Source organism: Stenella coeruleoalba (assembly GCF_951394435.1).
Source record: "Stenella coeruleoalba genome assembly, chromosome: 2".
NCBI classification, from domain to species: Eukaryota; Metazoa; Chordata; class Mammalia; order Artiodactyla; family Delphinidae; genus Stenella; species Stenella coeruleoalba.
Window position 1 is genome coordinate 76,772,988 of NC_137147.1, and position 16,892 is coordinate 76,789,879.

General features: G+C 49.1%; 1 protein-coding gene across 1 annotated transcript in view; it reads right to left on the minus strand.

Moving 5' to 3' along the window:
* The window catches only part of RYR3 (ryanodine receptor 3), a 550,597-nt gene that overhangs the window by 184,553 nt on the left and 349,152 nt on the right, over positions 1 to 16,892 (minus strand). Inside the window, 7 exon segments of the mRNA XM_079909615.1 lie at positions 119 to 914; positions 2,573 to 2,799; positions 3,209 to 3,295; positions 9,208 to 9,373; positions 12,322 to 12,485; positions 14,349 to 14,385; positions 15,256 to 15,431. Coding sequence (XP_079765741.1) covers positions 119 to 914; positions 2,573 to 2,799; positions 3,209 to 3,295; positions 9,208 to 9,373; positions 12,322 to 12,485; positions 14,349 to 14,385; positions 15,256 to 15,431 — 1,653 coding nt within the window.

The following is a 16,892-nucleotide window of genomic DNA, read 5'->3' on the forward strand; positions in this document are numbered from 1 at the left end:
GCATCTCTGCTACACTCCACATTCAAGCCAATGCACACAGTCCTGGCGTCACCACCAGGCTGCACTGTCACCCTCCCCAGCTCTTTCCAAGGGCAGGATGCTGGTTGCCCCGAATTACCTGCAGCTTGACGGACTCCGGTAATCGGGTCTGCAACAAGCCTTTGACGGGAGCCTCCTTGCTGGCCTTTTCCCCAGCCTCCACAGCCTTCTCCTCCACCTGGGTCACCTCCTCCTTCTCTGCTCCGTCCTGTGTATCCCCACTGTGCTCCCCAAACACGGAGGGGTCGATGACAAGGAGGATCTGCCGAACATCGTCATCGTCAAACACCCCCATGACCAGCAGGGTTCCGATGAGTTTCAGCACAGGCACGAACTGGAACTCCACGGACCCCCCGACGGGGTCCCGGATGTGAGCCCCACTGCACCGCACTGCCTCCGTCAGCATGCTCAGCGCCTTCGTCTTGAGAAGCTCCAAGGGAATCTCGGGGCTCTGCTTCTGGTGTTCCTCGCTGGTCATGACAAAGCAGGCGGGGGAGAACCTGAACCCTGGCTTGAGGCACGTTCTCGGGCCCACCCCAGGGAGCCCATGCCTCTTGGACTCGTCCGGGTACAGGCGGATTTTCCTGGTGCTGCTGGTGATGGGGATGATGTACTCATTCTTCATCATCAGCTTCCTCTCCTTAGCGCTGGCCAGGTGGATGCTGATGAGAAGGTCATAGAAGCCGGAGCGCAGGAAGCCAGGGAGGTACTTGTTGTCAATGGCGTAGAAGAGCTGGGAGAGGTCCACGTGGCTGCACAGGGCGTAAGCCACCCGGCTGTTTCCCAGGGCGCACAAGGCGCTGTAGAGTCTCAGCGTGTGGTAATGGAACCACATGAGGTCCTCCTTCTCGCAGAGCTCCAGGATGTCCACACACCTGAGGAGGAGACAAGCAATCAACCACTCCAGGGGGAGAAAACTGCCAGAATTCAGCAGAGCGCTGACCCTCGGAATCCCCACGCGTCTCACCCGAGCCAAGGAAGGCAGAGCGGGTAGAACCTGGAGGAGTCTCTCACGGGTTATCATTCGTCCCACCATTTCTAACTATGAGGGTCTCAAAAGTCTGTAAGACTTAAAAGCCGCTAGCTTACCAAATATCAAAGTCCCCACTATTAGGGAAAAACCCAACTCAGAACTGAAAACATTCAGGTACATGACAGGTGACTCGGTCCTCTTATTTGTAGGCTCAAGGGGATCCTCTGTTTCCTGATGTAAAGCCCTCCCATCAATTTACCATCTGCCTCATCTATGGAATCTCCAGTTTACCATCAGCCATGGGGCTATCCTTTTCCTGAAAACAAACACACACCCGCGCTCTTGTCCAGAGAGGAAACGCCTTCCAACCTGTGATGAGTTGGCGTAGTCAGGTAGCCGGTTCACTTTCTCCATCCTGACTGTAGAGATCTATTTGCTGTGTATTATTCCCGTGTGTGCGGGGGCCCGGGGCTCTGATCTCTGCTTAGATTTTTCCATTTTGTCTTGCTTCTCACTGAGAACCTGAGGACACTTTGCAATTGGCTTACTTGGCTGGTCTCCTGGTCTTTGCTGCTCCTTCCCTACACTAGCCTGCCCTTCTGCTGCCCATGACCCAGTGGAATACCTAAATGTGAGCTGTGCCGGTGTCAAATATCTCCATCCTCTATTGCTTTATCTTTTCAGTCCAAGAGATCAAGGGGTAATAACATCCATAAAAATAAAACTTACTTAATTTTTTTCTATGGACAGAAACTGAACTAGATTTTCCCTACACAATTTAATGTTTTCTCTCTCAGCAATCCTTTGGGTGGGCATTGATCTCACCGTACTGATGAGAAGACTGAGGCCTGGAGTGCATGAGTAACTCACTCAAGGCCACACAGCCAGGAAGTGATAGCGCTGGAATTGAATCTAGGTCATAATCCAGGAGCATCTCTTTTTTTAAATTTTTATTTTTTATTTTTATTTTTTTCGGTACGCGGGCCTCTCACTGCTGTGGCCTCTCCCGTTGTGGAGCACAGGCTCCGGACGTGCAGGCTCAGCGGCCATGGCTCACGGGCCCAGCCACTCCGCGGCATGTGGGATCTTCCCGGACCGGGGCACGAACCCGCGTCCCCTGCATCGGCAGGTGGACTCTCAAACACTGAGCCACCAGGGAAGCCCCAGGAGCACCTCTTAAAGAGTGGGGACCAGGAGCCTGATTCTTGGTTCTCTAAGCAAGCTAGGCATGCCTCATTCTTCCCCTTCTTGCCATCAATAACATATAATTTCTGAGCCACGCTAGGGTTTTTAATTAAGCGCATGGAAATATCCCTGAGTGCAGGTACTCGGAGCTACAGTGAAAGCCCTGTGGCAGACACGTCACTGTGAATATCATGCTGTTTCTGAGTGAATAATCAAAGTGGGGAAGGGAAAGAAGAGAAACCGAGCCTTCGGGGCAATCAGCAGTCGTCTTGGGCCCTTTGCCAATGGGGATGATACTCCTTCCCTTCTGGGCTTGCTGGGTACTGCTTCCCTGCCTCCCGGGCCCGGCCCTTCCTCTCTGGGCCCCCCCACTACCTGTTCTCCTCGGGGATGTAGAGCGCCATCATCTGTAGAGGCTCCAGGCACTGCACCACCCAGCCATGGCGGTCGCTCACCCGCTCCGTCTCCACCTTCAGGAAGCTGCTGGGCATGCGGCTCCAGAGGACGGGCTGGATGGTTTGGACGTCCAGCCGTGGTGGGCACTGCGGGACGGGGTTTTTCTCTTCACTCTTAAATATGGCTGCCGACAGGGGCATGGCGTTCTGGGGCAAGGCAGAAAGGCATCAGGGAGGAGAATACACGTGCAACACAGAGATGCTCAGTGGCTGGACAATACACCTGGCCCATGTTGACCAAAAGGATGAGCATACATTAAAAAGAGACAAATGCATCCAGGGACCAACGAGGGCTTCACCGGCATCAATGAAGACCTGACATAATGGGTTATGTGAACATTCATTAATTCTTTCGGTACTCAACAGAAGTGGGAGAAGGGGAAAATGGGAACCTTTCTACTGTTGCATGAATTTCACATGGAAGTGTAGACGTTTGGGAGGCATATGAGAAGCAAGAGGTGACAGATTCCCGGTTTTCTCAGGCCTGAGCTTCTCCCCCTAATGGTCAGCATGCCCCCTCATGTCACAGATATTAGATGAGGGGACAGATACATACCTTCAGCTTCCCAAGTTCAAACTGAAACAAAGAGGTGCTTGTAGGCTGCAGGAAGACCGCTGGAAACACCTTGGTATTGGGCTCCACCTGGAAAGCAAAACAAATCCAGATGTTTGCCCAGAATTATAAACCCACAGGGGGCTAAGTCATGGGTGTTTCAATCAACACCCTCACTCCAACTTGAGCTGAAAGAGGGCAGTTAACGGCCTGCTGATTGCCCACTGCTCAGAGATTCCCAGAGACCCGGTGCCTAACCGTAGCAACTGTCACTGCTCCCACCTTCAACACTCCCTTCCTCTCTCCACTCGGGGCCGAACAATCTCATGCCCTTTCATTTCCTCCCTCGGGTAACCAAAGCCAGCAGCTTTCTGCAGTGCTCAGGGGAGCAACCCACCGGCCACCGAAGGCAGGGCCTGCTCTGGTCACAGAACGAGCTGAGGCGCTGGCTCTTCACAGAGCACGGAGACCGCCCCCCCCGCAGGCCCACAGCAAGCACCACCATCTATCATTCCTGCCCTGGAAGGTGACAAGGGAGGGTGGTGCGGTGGCTTCAGTATTCTTTCTCAAGGCACACGGGCGTCAGTCAGGCAAAGCCGGGGGGACCTACAGCAGAGCGTCGCAACCTCAGCCCTATCGATAAATGTCTCCAGAGTTGTCAAATGTCCCTGAAGGGAAAAGTGCCCCCACTCGAGAGCCCACTTTGCAGGCAGGGACCACGCGGCGCTTCCCTGGAATTACACGAAGAGGCTGCTCCTGGAGCCTCTCTCCTCCCTCAAAACCGTTCCCTCTCACTTGGTTCCGCTGGACTTCTCTCCACCCCTTCCTCACTCTCCATGATTTTAGTTCTTACATTAAAAGGTGCGGGATTCACCAGCTGCCTTTTAGCTGCCACTGAGATGAGGCATGTGGATTGATTTACTTATGACATCAGGGGCTCCGCTTATCCCTTGCTCGCCTTGACGTCGGGCTTTTGATCAGACTCGGAAGAAGAAATGGAACGTTAATTCCACCAACTAAAGTCCTTTGCCTTTAAGCAAATTCAGACATTAGGACATTCTTGCAACTCTCCCGACCCGTCACATTAGGGGCTGCTGGGTATTGGGAACATACCCTAAAAGTGTCCCCCAATGAGTCACCCTCTTGTACAATCCCCTCTCCTAGAACCTGTGCCTTGTTTCCAGCAAACAGAATATGGCAAAAAGCGACTGTCATGCCCTTGATTGGGTTACACTGTACAAGACTCCATCTCAGCAGATGGGAGAGGAAGATGGTCCAGACAGCCTCGGAGAAGTAAACTGCTATGTTGCCAGAGGGCCATGTGACAGGAGTTCCAGGGGGGGGGGTCTCATGGGGCTGAGAGTGGCTGGCCCCTGGCTTCAGCCAGCAAGAAATGGAGCCCTAGTTCTACAGATGTAAGCAAATGAATTCTGCCCACAACCATGTGAGCTCAGAAAAGGACCCCGAGCTCCAGAAAAGAATGCAGCCTGGCTGACACCTTGACTGCAGTCTTGTGTGACGCTGAGCAGAGGTCCCAGCTAAGCTGTGCCCTGACTCCTGGCCCGTGGACACTGTGGGACAATAAGTGAATGCCTTTAAGTCACTGAGTTTGTGGCAATTTATCAGGCGACAGAAAACGAATAGAGCAGTTTTCCTTTCTGCCGGGATATTTGTTACAGGCTTCTTGTAAATAATGAACTTCCTCAAGGCATTTAGACATAAGAATTATAAACATACATTTTTATGGCTGGAAGTGACTTAAAAGATTGTCTGGTCCAGTGCTATCATCGGCTCACGATGAAGAGGCCAGACTGCTTAGACCCTAGGCGTGCACCCAGCACGTGGCATCTGAGCACACTGTAGTAGGCTTACGTTTCAGATGAAACATTTGCTTTTACCTGATGCTTCAGGTACCCATGCATGATGTGAAGGGATGATGCCAGTAAAACTAACAGGTAGGGAGGGGGCTGCTAGAATTGCCTAGGCTATGTCTGAAATAAGCTTTGGTAAGGACATTCAACAATCATTTAGTGCCTATCACGTACCTTCTTTGTGCCAGGATCTGGGTTTATGGGTGAGAGACACATATGGGAAATTCTGATTTGATGCTGTGTGACTTTGGCCACAAGGCAAGACTCATCTCTGGTCTGGCCCCAGATTTCTCAAATACCCAACAGGTAACATCTAGAACAATGTGTGAACTTGAAGCAAGCAGAGGGCTGGCAGCTGAGAAAACTTCACCTGGACCAGCCAGGTGAAGAGAGAGAGAAATGCATTCAGCCAGAGGTTTTCTTTGCTGAGCTAAATTGTACCAGTATAGGGAGCGACAGGCTGAAGAGGGTGGTACCTTTTTAGGTCCCTCAGGAATTGCCCCTGCAAACTTCATAAACTACCCAGTCAAATGCCAGGGCCCTCCTCAAACCTCCTTGCGGAGAGGAGGTCCTTGAAAGCATCTAGGATGGGTGCCCTGGGATGGGTTTATTTCTACCGTGCAGAGTACACTCCCACCACGATGAACAATGGGAACGTCTCTTCAACCACTAAAATAACAAGAACACACAAGGGTGAGCTCCTGATGGGTGTACATAAGGAGAGAAGCTGCAACTGGTGGTGTGGTAAGTGGAATACTAGACGGCCCTCCTGACCCCTGGGGTTAGTCCCCTGATCGTGTATGTCACAGGGCAAAAGGGTTTCTGCAGATGTTAGTGAGGCTACTGGCCAGCTGACCTTAAGATAGACAGAATATCCTTGTGGGCCTAATCCAATTGCACGAGCCCTTAAAAAAGCAGGCGTTTTCTCCTGCTGGGGGCAGAAGGGAAAATCAGAGAGAGTCTTGAAGCCCGAGAAGAACCAGATGCGCCCTTGTTGGCTTTGAAGATGGAAGGGGCCACGTGAGAGGGAATGTGGGCACCTCTGGAAGCAGAGAGGGGTTGGCCGGCAAGAAAATGGGGACTTTGGAACCTCAGCCTACAGCCACAACTGGATCCTGCCGACAACGTGAAGGAGCTTGCGGGGGATGCTACCCAGAGCCTCAGGACAGAGACGGCTCATTGCAGCCGACACCTTGATTTCTGGCCTTGTGAGAACCTGGGCAGAGAACCCAGTCAAATCTACAGAACTATGAAATGATACATGGATGCTGTTTTAAGCTGCTAATTTTGTGGTAACTTGTTAGGCAGCAATGAAGAAACTAGTGGTTTCCCAGCCGAGTTGGTCAGTTTGATAATAAATACTTAGCAAGCACTCACTAGGTACCAGGTACCGTCTCATGTACCTGGTACCTAGCTACAGGTGTTAGGGGATGCAGCAGTGAACCTGAGAGATGGCCTCTCCCCTCAAGGAGCTTACATTCTGGAAGGGGAGGCTGCATTCTAATGGAATAAGCAGTGAGCCCAGACTTGAGGCTGCCACAAAGTGCCACGGACATTCTTCCCTTTGTGTTTAAGGTACCTTTTATCACTGGCTGCTATGTTTTGTCTTTGCAACGACAGACATTCTATTTCTAATCACGTGTGAAGGTCAGGGCATAGGAACTAGCCTGAATTGAAGGGTAACCCCTCTCGTAAATCGGAACCTCACGGCTGGCTCTGCTCTCGGAGCAGTGTGGCCGGAGTGGCAGCAACTGAGGAGTATCTCTTGTACATACATTTTATTTCTCATTTCTCCCATGATTACATTAAGTGAGACAGAAAAAGCTTTTCAAATCGCGTAGCAGTATTTAACGGGGAGGTCTAGAAACATTGTTTGAGAGAACCCTCCTCTCATTGTTTTGGTTACTGGTCCTTTCTGAATGGAAAGCCAGTATATAAATATTGCTGCCCTGCTCCTCTTGAGATGATTGAAAAATGAAAATGGCTACAGCTGCAGAATAACAATTATCCCACTGCTGGGAGCCCAGACGCATGGCTGGACACGTTACTGTCTCACGGGAATGAGAAGGGTGCTGGGTGGGTATGAGCCTCCCGAGGGTCCGTGCTCAGAGTCGTGACCTCCTCCCCGTTCCCACCTCAGGGTGGGAGTGGGTTTGGACCCCTGAGCAGAGTCATCAGGATCTGTACGCATATGGAGTCACGCCAGGCATCCCGGGGTGCGGGTGTCAACATGCAGCTCAGACAGCTGACCAGCCCAGTGTCATGTGTGAAAGATGGGATACAAATGTGTTCTGCTCTTTGTTGTAACGTCTTCTCACCGTCGTGGGCTGTTTCCTGAAGCAGGCAAGTCACTGCTGCTGCAGATGCCATGGGCTATTTATTTAGGGACCTTAAAAGTGACTCGATGCTTTGGAGCTCTCTGTAGCTCAGGGAGGACCCTTCAGTCAAACTCATTTCAAAAGTTAATGGGAAAAAGCTAATGGATTCTGAAGGACGGCAGTAATGTACACAAGCCTCCTCTCGGTACTGGTGGGGAAGGGAACGTGGAATCACGAGAAAGTACTGGAAGAATGCTTCAAAGCCTGGCTGTGCAGAGGCCTCTTCCTGGGAGCGGCTCGTGGGTGGTAGTGATGATTCCACTTCTTCCCAGGAGGAAGAGTAGGTGTGCAGGGGGCTACCCCCTGCAGGAGGTCCTGGAGAGGACCACCACACCAGCAGGCCGTCCTTGGCCCCCAGGAAGGGCTCTGCCCATCTGATTTTGGTCACCTAACATTTCAGACACTTGCTGCCAAGGGGCTTTTCAGCCCAGAGGCTGTAACCTGGGGCTGATTCTGGAATCTGGGGTTTTAGCCCTTTACACAGGAGCCGGATGCTTTCAGTCCGCTGTAGCTGGGTAACCTTCCCTGGATGCTGCCTGCCACTGTCCTGGTCAGAACTCTTCAGGAGTTCCACATTTCTTCCTAATACCTCCCTACCTTTCCAAATTTGTGACTATGAACCATAACCCATTCTATTCTGTCCATCGTTCCTCAAACATACACTATGCCCCCGTCTCCATTACGCTTCTTGTGCCGTTCTTTCAATCTAGTACACTCCTCTCTCTCCCCCTGGAAGAATTCTTTGTTTCAAAATCAAGATTTCTCTGTAATAAACCTTTTCTTGATCACTCTCAATGGAAGCAGGCTCTTCCTTCTCTGAACTCGGATAACACTCTGTCCACACGTACATGAGGCTCTCCATTCTACCCCTGGAGTGTCAAGAAGGAAATCTGACTTCCTAACTTAGCCTGTCTCACAGTATGCTCTGTAGAACTCTAGGCTTATAGAAGATTACTAATTGTTAAAAAAAAAAAAAAAAAAAAAAGCTCTTCTTGGTTAAATAATATGAGAAATGCTTGGCTAGGTTTCTTTCTGAAGCATTCCTTAAAGTTTTCCTGTACTAACACTCACTGCGAAACTTCCAAAGGAAGATATAATTTGTGGCATTTCCCAAGCTTACTTGGCCATCAGAGATGAAGCTTAAAGGAGATTAGGCTTCTTGTGGTTAATGACGGGTAAACCTATATGGGTGTAATTAATGGCTTCCTCAAGTAGTTCTGTCGAAGTTCATAGTCAATGAAAGAGAAAAATTATTTATGTAAATGCATTTTAAAGCACCCTGTAAAGAAGCCACGGTGAATGAGAATAACCTTTTATTGCAAAGGGAATACTCCCCTGGCAGATCAATCAGTTTTTATAGGTCTATATTTTGAGCACAGAAGTTTCTTAAAGTGAGGAGTATCTCTGTTGACCTTTTAAACTTTGCATCTTATATAGTGTAGGTAACATGAAAGTCGCACAAGAAATACCGATGGAACCAACAAATAACCTTTTAGAGCCCATCACCAAGGAAAAGCCTTCTCATCTTCTACAAGGATGACCAGCATTTCTGATCAACCAGTAAATGAGATCTTTCCCTCTCTGAACAAAAAGAAGTCACTTTACTCTTGCCTTCCTAGACGGCACAGGACCACGTGGGTACATCAACTCCATGTGCTGTGGTGGGGATGCCACCTGTGGAGAAGACTGACGAGCTGTGCCCTGAGCACCAGGCCGGGGATGCTGCTGTCACGGCCCCAGGAGCCGCCCCTACCTGGTAGCAGGTGCCGAGTTCCCTCCCGTTGGCCGAGAAGGACAACATGCCCATTGCCAGATCCACGAGGCAGCCGATCTCTAGGTCCACGTTGCTGCGACTTGCTCTTTGGGACGTGGCCACGATGTCCCCACCCCAGACCATGTAGCAGTTGCTGCGCTTCACACTAGGAGCCAGAGAGAAGAAAAAGCACAGAATCTGGACTGGGGGCGGTTTGGAATCAAGACTCAGGATTGAAATGCCCCCAAAGCTTCCAATGAAGCTTTCCAATCAGCCCCGAATAACCTTTTTTCCTTAAATGAATTCACTCAGTTTAGGAATGTGGCACTCTATCTGCTTCACAGAGCAGAGTTGTTTCCTGGCCCATCATCCATTCATGTTTCTGAAACAGATGATGGGGACGGTAGTATTCCCACCTTAAAAGTGGGAGATAGATGTGCAGAGAGGATGACTACCTCAGGGGGACTTAGAGAGGAATTTGGCATAAGAGGCAGGAACAAAAACTCTGTGTCCTCAGTTCCATTTCAGTGCCAGGGCAAAAGGCCATCTGACACTTGAGAACTCAGGCCCACATTCCCTAGGATGGCAGGCCTGGGCCCCAGGAAGACTTGCAAAGTAGATAAAGTTAGTCTCTGATGGCCTCCCACCTCCTGATCTGTACTACCCCCCCCCCCCACCCCAGCTCCCTGGAGCCCTACCCCCTGCACTCTTCACCACCTACCAACCTGGGTCCCTTTCTCAGCTAGCTGGCTACCACCCCCCAGAAAGAAAACTCCACCATAGGCATTTAGCTTTAAAAGCCAACTATAATAACTAAAAAGCCTTTCAACTCCAAAGCCTGTTTTTTATTTTTTGCGGTACGCGGGCCTCTCACTGTTGTGGCCTCTCCCGCTGCGGAGCACAGGCCCCGGATGCGCAGGCTCAGCGGCCATGGCTCACGGGCCCAGCCGCTCCGCGGCATGTGGGATCTTCCCGGACCGGGGCACGAACCCGTGTCCCCTGCATCAGCAGGCGTACTCTCAACCACTGCACCACCAGGGAAGCCCCAAAGCCTGTTTTTTTAATGGTAAGATTTCAAACCCTGGGTGGGCTTTGGAGAAGTGCTGTGGATCCCCAGAGCCCCTCACGATGGCTGCGGGCAGGAGGCAGCTGGTATGTCTCTTCCTAAGCCCAGTCCTGGTGTGGCTCATCTGAGGGACCCAGTTGCTTAAAGTAACACCAAGTGATTTGTCTCAGGCTAAAGGAGAGAGTGACTCTATACGGGATGCTAGAGCAGCCCCTTTAAACTTCCTAAGGTCAATCTGATCTGGCCTTGGAAAGCCCAGAGTTTGATTAGAATTCTCCCAGTTTTTTTCCGGTTCTAGAAGCCCATCACTTTCCCAGACAACTAGAAATCCCGTTTGTAAGCATTCCTTCACCTCCTCCCCTCGACCCTCCTCTGCGGCACCAGTCAGGCTGGTTTCTCAGGGTGAATGCCCACAGGCAGGGCCAGTGCAAATTGCTCATTCCAAAGAGTTATAGCCATTGCTAGATTTCCACTAAGGTCAAACTGTGGCGATGTCATTACTTCTTTTCAGTGATTAAAGTACGAAGTACATTAATGACTACAGAATTCAATTAATAAGGTACAGAAGCCGCAGGAGTGTCAAGTGCCACACTTTGGTCATATTTCAAAGGGTCCATGTTTGAAATGCCTGAAAACATCCGAAAATCGATCCTGTGTTTACTTATTGCACAAGACAAAGAACTAAGAGTTACTGAGCACCTGCTATCTACTGCGTCTTACGCTAGGTGCCGATGTGTCAGTTAATTTTCACAATGAATGTGGTCACTGAGGCTCAGATAAATAAAATAATCAGTCTGGCATGGCAGAGCGAGCAAACTGGAGCAACAGACCCAGCTGGGATGAGACTGTGCTTTTTGTTCTTTTGGCTGAAGAGCAAAGTCTGGAGCGGTCAACTGCTTTCGCATACTTTCCTTTAAACCAAACCAGATGCTGCATCTGGTTATAGCATCTACGCTGGGTCTCATAACATGATGAACATTCAGTAATGGTAATAAGAGTGCTGTTTATTGAGTACTTGAGTTGAGGCACTGTTGTAGGCTCTTATCTATGTATCATCTCACTTAATCCTCATAACACTCTGTGAGATGAGAACTATTATTCTCATTTTATAAATAAGGAAATTTAGACCCAGGGAGGTTAAGCAACAGGTCCAAAGTCACACCTCTAGTAAGTACTGGAACCCAGTTTAAAACGCAGGAGGTTTGCTTCCAAAGTCTGTACTCTTAACCACCCACCAACAATGGTCCCCCAGAAAACAGCAATTGTGCCTGACCTCGGGCCATTGGCCTCTGATGAGCCAGTAGCATCTGAAGAGCAAAACATTCCTGACTTTGTAGGGATAAAGTTATCATGAGAAACAACTTATTACATTTCTATACAAGCCTGCCATATGGGCAAGGACTCTAGTATCTCACTTAGGTGGAAATAAGGCATGGTCTGCTGGTTCATTTCTGGGGCATCACTGGCTAAAGATCCTTCCTTGGTGGTAGTACCAATGGACCAGTGGGAGGGGATGGGTGTGCCTAAAACATTTTCCTTGAAGATCCCTAATTTCTATTCAGTGGTTATTATTTATAAATTTGCCATGTCTCTTTCATGTTCTTTATGCTTTCAGCCATTACAAACTTTTGGGATGAGAAGTCCTGAGTTATCAGTTGCTGTGTGATGTGGTACATCTTCTTCTTTTCTGCAACTGACTTCCCTCAAGCACCCAGGGACTTTTCTCTGTCTTGTTCTTATGTTGTAGAAACTGGGGCTTGCCTAGAAATCACGGAGTCTGAGAGGGAGCCCAGGCTTCCCAACTGTCCATCTGTATCTCCCATCCCTGGGTCATGTTTTATACATGTGATGAAATTGCCCTTTATTTTGGCTAATAACGCTTCTCCCACCATAGTCCTCCCCCACCCCCGCCATTTACTTAAGGATTTTAAGCCTGTGCTTCATTCTCCCTTTATAATAGAGGCTGATATTTCCTTCTTTGGGGTGTGAGGGGAAGGGAAAAAGACGGCTGGGGGAGGGCCAACCCTGCCCCTCAGGAGTCCTCTTACCTTTCGTGGACCCGGCCTCTTTCGTCCCCCAGAGTAACAGTCACGGTACAGTTTTTATTCAAGTCAAACTTTTCACTGTACAAATGATAGTCGGGAGTCACCCATCCGACCCAGACGCAGGAGGGATCCTGTCCAGCAAAGATGCGAATTGCGTAGTAGCACTGCTGGGGAGAGACCACAGCGGGGCGTGAGTGACCCCCGCCCCTGTTGCGGGGAGCGGGCTCAAGAGGCAGAAATTATGCAGCAGCCCCCTTGACTCCCTTTTCTTAAAAAGCACACACTGTTCTGGGGGTGTACTGCACTACACCCTGGACTGGGTGAAGAGTTGATGAGAGAATCTGGTTTCCTTATTTTTTCCTTTTCTGTTGTGCTTTAGCCTAAAAAATCAGGCGTCTAATATACCACCCACTGCCCAGAAGATGCTGCTGCCGAGATCAGGGGCAGCCACTCAGAATGGTCAGCACAGAACCCTAACCCTCTTCTGGGTACCAGGGCTGCTAGGGAGAGCCAGGCACACCTTTGCCCTCAGAGAGAAGAGCCATGAAATTGCCCTGGGGGCCGGGGGTTAGAGAACTCGGGCTACACTTTCCAATTCTGCAGGAAGTCTAAGTTTTTTTAAGTCTTGAAAAACATGCTACAAAAGAAAAAGCCCACAATGTGGCCAAACGTGCTTTGTGTGGTCATCAGACTCAGTGACAGGCAGGGCTGAAAATTAAAGCCATTCGTGGGCATTGTAACAACTTGTGAATTGTATCACTGTGTTATCATAACAACTAAAGCATTGAGGTAAGTGACTGCTTCATCATTTTCTTTATGAAACGGGCACATTTATTCTTTTTTTCTATTTTGCGTCTATTTTATTTTTTTTTAATTTTTATTGGAGTACGGTTGCTTTACAATATTGTGTGAGTTTCTACCGCACAGCAAAGTGAATCAGCCGTACGTATACACATATCCCCTCTTTTTTGGATTTCTTTCCCATTTAGGTCACCACAGAGCACTGAGTTCCCTGAGTAGAGTTCCCCGAGCTATACAGCAGGTTCTCGTTAGTTATCTCTTTTATACATAGTGTCAGTAGTGCAAATGAAGTCCTTTTATGTGTAGTCTGTCCTACTTTCTGATTGGAAAAGGGTCAGCCAGACACACCTGTGCTGGCATCGTGGCTCTGGCAGCTATTAATCATGTGACCTTGGACAAGTCATTTGTCCTCTCTGTGCCTCAGAGCGCATGACATTGTTCATCTCCTGGGGTTGCCGTGGAACTTAAGAAGGAAGGTGATACAATGTGCTCCGTGAAGTGTCCTGCACATAGTAAGTGTGTGACGTGCCGCTGCAGGAATCATACTCTTGATAGTTAACCTACAAACTTGGGGTTGCAGGATAACTTTATAGAAAGGGTGACATGCATTTCTTCCAGAGGAATTTGTGTGTGTGTGTGTGTGTGTGTGTGTGTGTGTGTATGTGTGTTTTTTGGTCAGGTGCTAAAGAAGGATGAGAGAAAGAAAGAAATTAAGCAGCATTGCTTTCTGACCACTGCCTAGCTTGAAGGAAAAGAACCCAAGGCAGCCTCCGTCTTCTGGGCTGGCTCCCTGCTCCTTTTTCTCATTTGACTGCTTTCAACATTATTCCTGGCACTGCTCAGAGAGACGGGAGAATTGATTCATAGAAGTTTACATAAAAGAGCAAACAAAAGGATTACATTAAGAGTCCCCCCTTTCTCCCCCAACTGATGTTCATTTCAATCAGAAAGGCAGTGCTGGGTCCCTGGTGGCAAATAGGCACCAATTACACAATGACGCCCAATTAGCTGCTCCAGGTAGAGTTCTGTTTTGCACTGAATAACTGTTTCTCTTTCCCCCACTTGAGAAATGCCATAGATTTGTTCTGGAAGCATCAAGAAGGATATTAAAAGACAGAGTAATTGGCAATTAAAGAGGATCTCTAGACAGATCTTTGCTGTAGGGGCCATATTACCAGGCACAGCAAAGAATCAAATAATTAAAACCATAATTGAGCACATTTACTTACTGTTGTTGTATGAGAGAGTATTTCTTGCATCTGTTTCCTGGGGGGAAGAAATCCATGTTTTAGTTCTTCAGGTCTATAGAGAAGCCCACAAGTCTGACAGGCAACTGATCTACCTTTAATGATGAAAGCAAGTTTAAGAAGCTGGCTCTTTCCTATACATGAGTGATCCTGACTGGTCTTGAGACTTGTTCATTTTCAACCTGATACCACCAGGCAGGGCTGTGCCTTCCAACTCTTGGCTCTCGGCCCAGGTGTAAGTTAGAGCTAGGGGGAGGTTGGGAGATGCTAATAATGTAGGCAGGGATAACTTGGAATACATTAACCTGTTCTCTTAAGCAGCTTTGCTTGTTTAAAGCTTGGTAGATAGTAAAACTCTAGAGGAAACCCGGACCAGATATACACCAACAAAAAATAGACATTGAAGGGAAGAAAGATAGCAAGGAATATATTCCCTATCAGGAAGCAGGAAGTCACACAGCTGCTGGGCTGGACACTGGCCATAGTTATGCAAAGAAGGCAGTATTTGCCTACAGAAGCTTTCACACAAAGGCAACCACAATTGCACCCTCTCATGCACTTACATTCTTTTTACTCCAAAAACATACGAATTATAGGTTGCAAGGAGGCTAGGGACTCAGCTTGGGAAGAACAGAAACTTGTTCACTGGATGTGACCCAGTTAAGCTTGATTGGTCCCCTAATTATACGCTGCACACGCACACATGTGCACGGGCATGCACTTGTGTGCACACCCATCCTCATTTCTTCCTGACTGAAAGCAGAGGGAACCCTAATCACAGAGGAGTCCTGTGAGTTGTGCCGAGGTAGAGTGAGAAGGAGACAGACAGAAAGCCGACTTTGCAACAGACAGGCTGAGCACCTCTGAGAGCTGGAGGCTCCTCCCTCACCTTTTCTGGAAAGCGTCACTGTCCAGACACGGGCTGTGACTGAAGGAGGAGTGGCACTCCACCGGCACGCTCAGGCGGCAGTAGATCATGGTGGCGTTGCCGTTCTGCGTGCCGAACGTCTTGTGGATCACCTTGAGGCACGGAGGGCTGTCCATGGTGCCATCGATCCTCACCACCTGGAAATGCCACAGTCCTCACCTGACACAGCCTGACTCTGACCCACCCCTCCTCCCCTCACTGGCTACTTACATCAAGGCTTTATGAGAACTACAAAGGGTGTCCCGAGTGATTACAAACCATTACACTCATCCTTACGTGGACCGTGCCCTATAAAATATCACACAGACCTGCCTCTGGCTGGGGAAATGAGGGATCTAAATTAGGGATCTAAAAATGCTCACTGGGCTTTCTGCAAGGTCAAGGATGCCGGGCATGGGGGTAATGCAGTGTTGGATTTGCTGATGCTGACCTTTCAGGAAGGTGACAAGTGGCTAAAGGAGAAAATCTTTCCAGAGGTTTCCCCTGTCAGTGGGCATGAGAACATCTAAGGGAGAAGGCACCAGAAAGCCCAAAGCTCAAGAAGAGACATCAGAGTTTCCTTGGGGGGCACTGTCTCCCACCCAGCGCCTTTCCCACCTTTACCACAGTCACAGCCTGAGCGCAGAAGCTCCTGGAGGCTCCTCTACGTACTGAGGAAATTCCCAGCTCCAGGGCACAAGCACTGCAGGGGATGCACTGGAGGATGAGAGATCAAAACTGGATTTTTGAAGTAAGTGTGTGTGTGTGTGTGTGTGTGTGTGTGTGTGTGTGTGGAGGGGTGAGGGGGGGTGGGAGGGAAGAGCAGAGGAAGTAAACAGACTTACAATAATAATTTTGTTACGATCTGAGCATTTCTCCCTGCATTCTAGACAATAGTTCCTATCCTGCGGTCCGTGAGTACGCTTACGTATTTTTGTGTGGTTTGTATATTTTGCTAAGTGGAGGGTCTCTAGATTCTATCAGTTTGTCAAAGGGGTTCATGACCTCCAAAAAGATTTCTAAAGTAATGGCCAGGTAGGAATCAGAGAAATTAAAGTCTCTACTATTTAAGACCGTGGGGAAAAGCGGAGGATGAAGAATTGATACTTTGCTGAATTCAAACTGGGCAGGGAGTGAAGGGGACTTACAGTCTGGGGGAATCAAGCCATTGAATCTAACGCTTCGGTGGAGCTGACTTGTCTGACATCCCATCAGCTCCCGTCCCACCCCTACGCCATGAAAAAACCATGGTGGGGCTGGGCGATACAGAGGCAAGCAGATGTAGAACCAGAATCTGAATCAGTTTCCTTACAACATTTGGCTTCTCTGCCTCTCTGCTCCCCCGACAAGGTGGGAGCATCATAATCAACTACTACACCTCCACTTAAAAACCTGGAGACGGTTCTGCAGGAATTGAACAAAGCCTAAAAGACGTCAAGTTATGAGCAGAGGAGAACCATGTTTGGAACACATGATCCTGAGCGCAGGTACTGAACTTTTTTAGGAAAACAACATTGAAGGTCTCTGGATACTGTATTGCTATAATACCGGTATAGGAATGTCTGGAGAAAACATCGTGGCCCAAAGGTTTGGGGATGGATCTGCAAGGTGTTTACCAC